We start from the raw sequence: 2,500 nt of genomic DNA on the forward strand, positions 1-2,500 counted from the left end.
GAGCTAAACACATATGGTTTTGTTGATAATCATATTTAAAAGGACACGACAATTTATATAAGGAATGAACGATAAAGCTATTTGTTTAAAGAGCTTTTAATGGTAAGAATAAATGTACATGAACAAAAACTGTTTTCTGCGTGATTTCAATGGTTTTTTGGTTAGGCATTGGAGTTTAGATGAAGAGATTTTGTTATTCCTGAAAATGAATTAATTAGATAAAATATTTATAAATATCCTGACATTTCTGCATATTAATTGGCCCGATGAAAACATCTTTAGTTGTTAAAAATGTAGGAGCAGAACAATTTTGAAGTGTGTTAACTATTGACTGAATAGGAAACAAGCTATGTATGGAAAATTATATTATAAATGATTGTTGGAGCGAAACGTACAAAAAAAAAAAAAAACCAGGGTGAACCATTTTTTTTCTCTGTATGCTTACCTCTCAACAGCTAGGACAGTTGTATACCAAAGGCACAGGAGACAAAGCAAGTTGAGTAGGAACCCCTGAAGTTGACAGATCGAATCACTTGTTGGGTAGACGGCTGAAAATGATGGCCAAAAAATATGTATAAATACAAGTAGAAATTGCAAAACCACGAGGGTATATTTAATGGAAGGTCACTCACCTGAAGCATGAAGAAAGTTTTACTGCGTAATAGCCAATGCCTCTGGATAAGGTGATATGCGTTGAGCTATCAAACATGTCAATGGGTCACCTGATCATCTCTCTCTCTCTCTCTCTCTCTCTCTCTCTCTCTCTCTCTCTCTCTCTCTCCTTGACTATCTTAACATTGTTAGAAGTCGTTTGTCTCATTATTGTAGTTATTGTTTCTGCTACATATGTACACCAAGTAGCAAAAAGACAACAATATATGTGATTATATATTTTTTTTTTTTTTTTTTTTTTTTGCATATACCTTCATCCATATACTAAATTACGACATTTTGTAGGTTAACGAATTGTTTACTACTGTTGACTTATTAATCAATATTATAAAGTTATAACCATTCCCTCTTATCCTCTCAGGCTCCTGAGTTGAAACCAAGCGCTATTACCTTATGGTTGGATGACGTCTGTGCCTACAAAATACCTTCTAGTCTTGAGATCCTGCTTATAACATCAAATACATTTACCAAGCTGGAAAGTAAGGCAGTAGAGAGATGCTTTTACATGCACTAAAGCCAAGCACGAGGTAGTTCAAAGGAAGCAACACTAAGTCGATATAAATCTCTTTTAATCCCAGAAATTTACATAAAGGCAGTCATATGCCGGTTATACCCTACACAGTGAGATGTTATATGTCTCTGGTAGCATGATTTTTACCCAAATAAACCAAGATTACGCGACGACCATGTTGACATATCAGTTGTTGGGCACTGTCAACCACCTGCTAAACTTGTCAAACATTAAGACTTACTTGACCTAATCTTGAGTCGACCTGCTCCCACCATATGTTCACCTATGAATATTACACAAGGGTCTTTGAACCATCCTTTCGGCTTCTAGTTGTACAAAATTTTTTGCATTTTACTTCAACTCTTCTCTCACTACCTTCCTTCCATCTTCCTTTTCAATCTTTTTATATTTATATCAGAGTACAAATTCATGTTTTTTTTTTCAAAGGAGTACTCTGGCACTGAGTGTCATCCCCACTCAAAGCACTGAGACATACTTTATGTTCAAATTTCATTAAGCTAACTTGAATCAAATTTCAACATGGTGGGCCCAGTGAGAGTATATGGAGAACACAAGAAGCATCTGACATCTTCTGTTTTCTAAATGATGCTGTTAACTCTTAATCTTTATATGCATCGTAATACATAACTTCTAGGATAAATGGTTAATGACAGTTGCTTTGATCTTTGTAGCATCCAAGTCCAACAGCCTTGGCCATTATCTATGGTCTGACTGACTGAGGTCTGCCCAATGTATTATATAGTACAGGCAACCTTTTGTCAGGATATAAGTACTGTATAATTTTTTTGTTAAATAAACATAACCGCATATAGGAGGAAAATTAATCCAATTTTTGGAATGGCAACACTATACAGACGTGTCATACCAATATTATTGTATTTTGAAAATCTGTTCCCTTTGTTAACAAGGTATTTTTCCATAAAAAGCATAACTGTGAATTTTTCAAGCTCTTATCTCATATCATCACATCTGTATTTCTAATATACTTTCAATTTTCTTTAAGACATAACGGTAGAGGAATAACAGTGAATTGTAGTAATGAAAATGTATCGAAATCAATCATGGCATTTCCATAATCGAAACTTCTCTTGGGCCTAGTTTTCAAGAATAAATCAATCCTAAGTATGCTCCGTGTAGAAATAAATTTATTTTTCATGAAGGAGTATTCTGCTCTCTTGTAAATATATTATGCGTACATTGGGCAATTAATCACTTTTGGAAATATATTTTGTCTCTTTGATCATGCATTGCTAAATGGATAAATTGATACCATTTAAGCTGAGGGGTAATGACCCC

At 34.2% G+C, this 2,500-nt stretch overlaps 1 protein-coding gene across 2 annotated transcripts in view; it reads right to left on the reverse strand.

The window, feature by feature from the left end:
• LOC137642168 (pinopsin-like) overlaps positions 1 to 2,500 on the reverse strand; it is a 102,923-nt gene that overhangs the window by 38,654 nt on the left and 61,769 nt on the right. For both annotated transcript variants that reach the window (XM_068374706.1, XM_068374705.1), the window contains exon 3: positions 446 to 548. In XM_068374706.1, coding sequence (XP_068230807.1) covers positions 446 to 548 — 103 coding nt within the window. The remainder of the gene's footprint in view (positions 1 to 445; positions 549 to 2,500) is intronic.

Source organism: Palaemon carinicauda, chromosome 6, assembly GCF_036898095.1.
Source record: "Palaemon carinicauda isolate YSFRI2023 chromosome 6, ASM3689809v2, whole genome shotgun sequence".
In the NCBI taxonomy this organism is placed as follows: domain Eukaryota; kingdom Metazoa; phylum Arthropoda; class Malacostraca; order Decapoda; family Palaemonidae; genus Palaemon; species Palaemon carinicauda.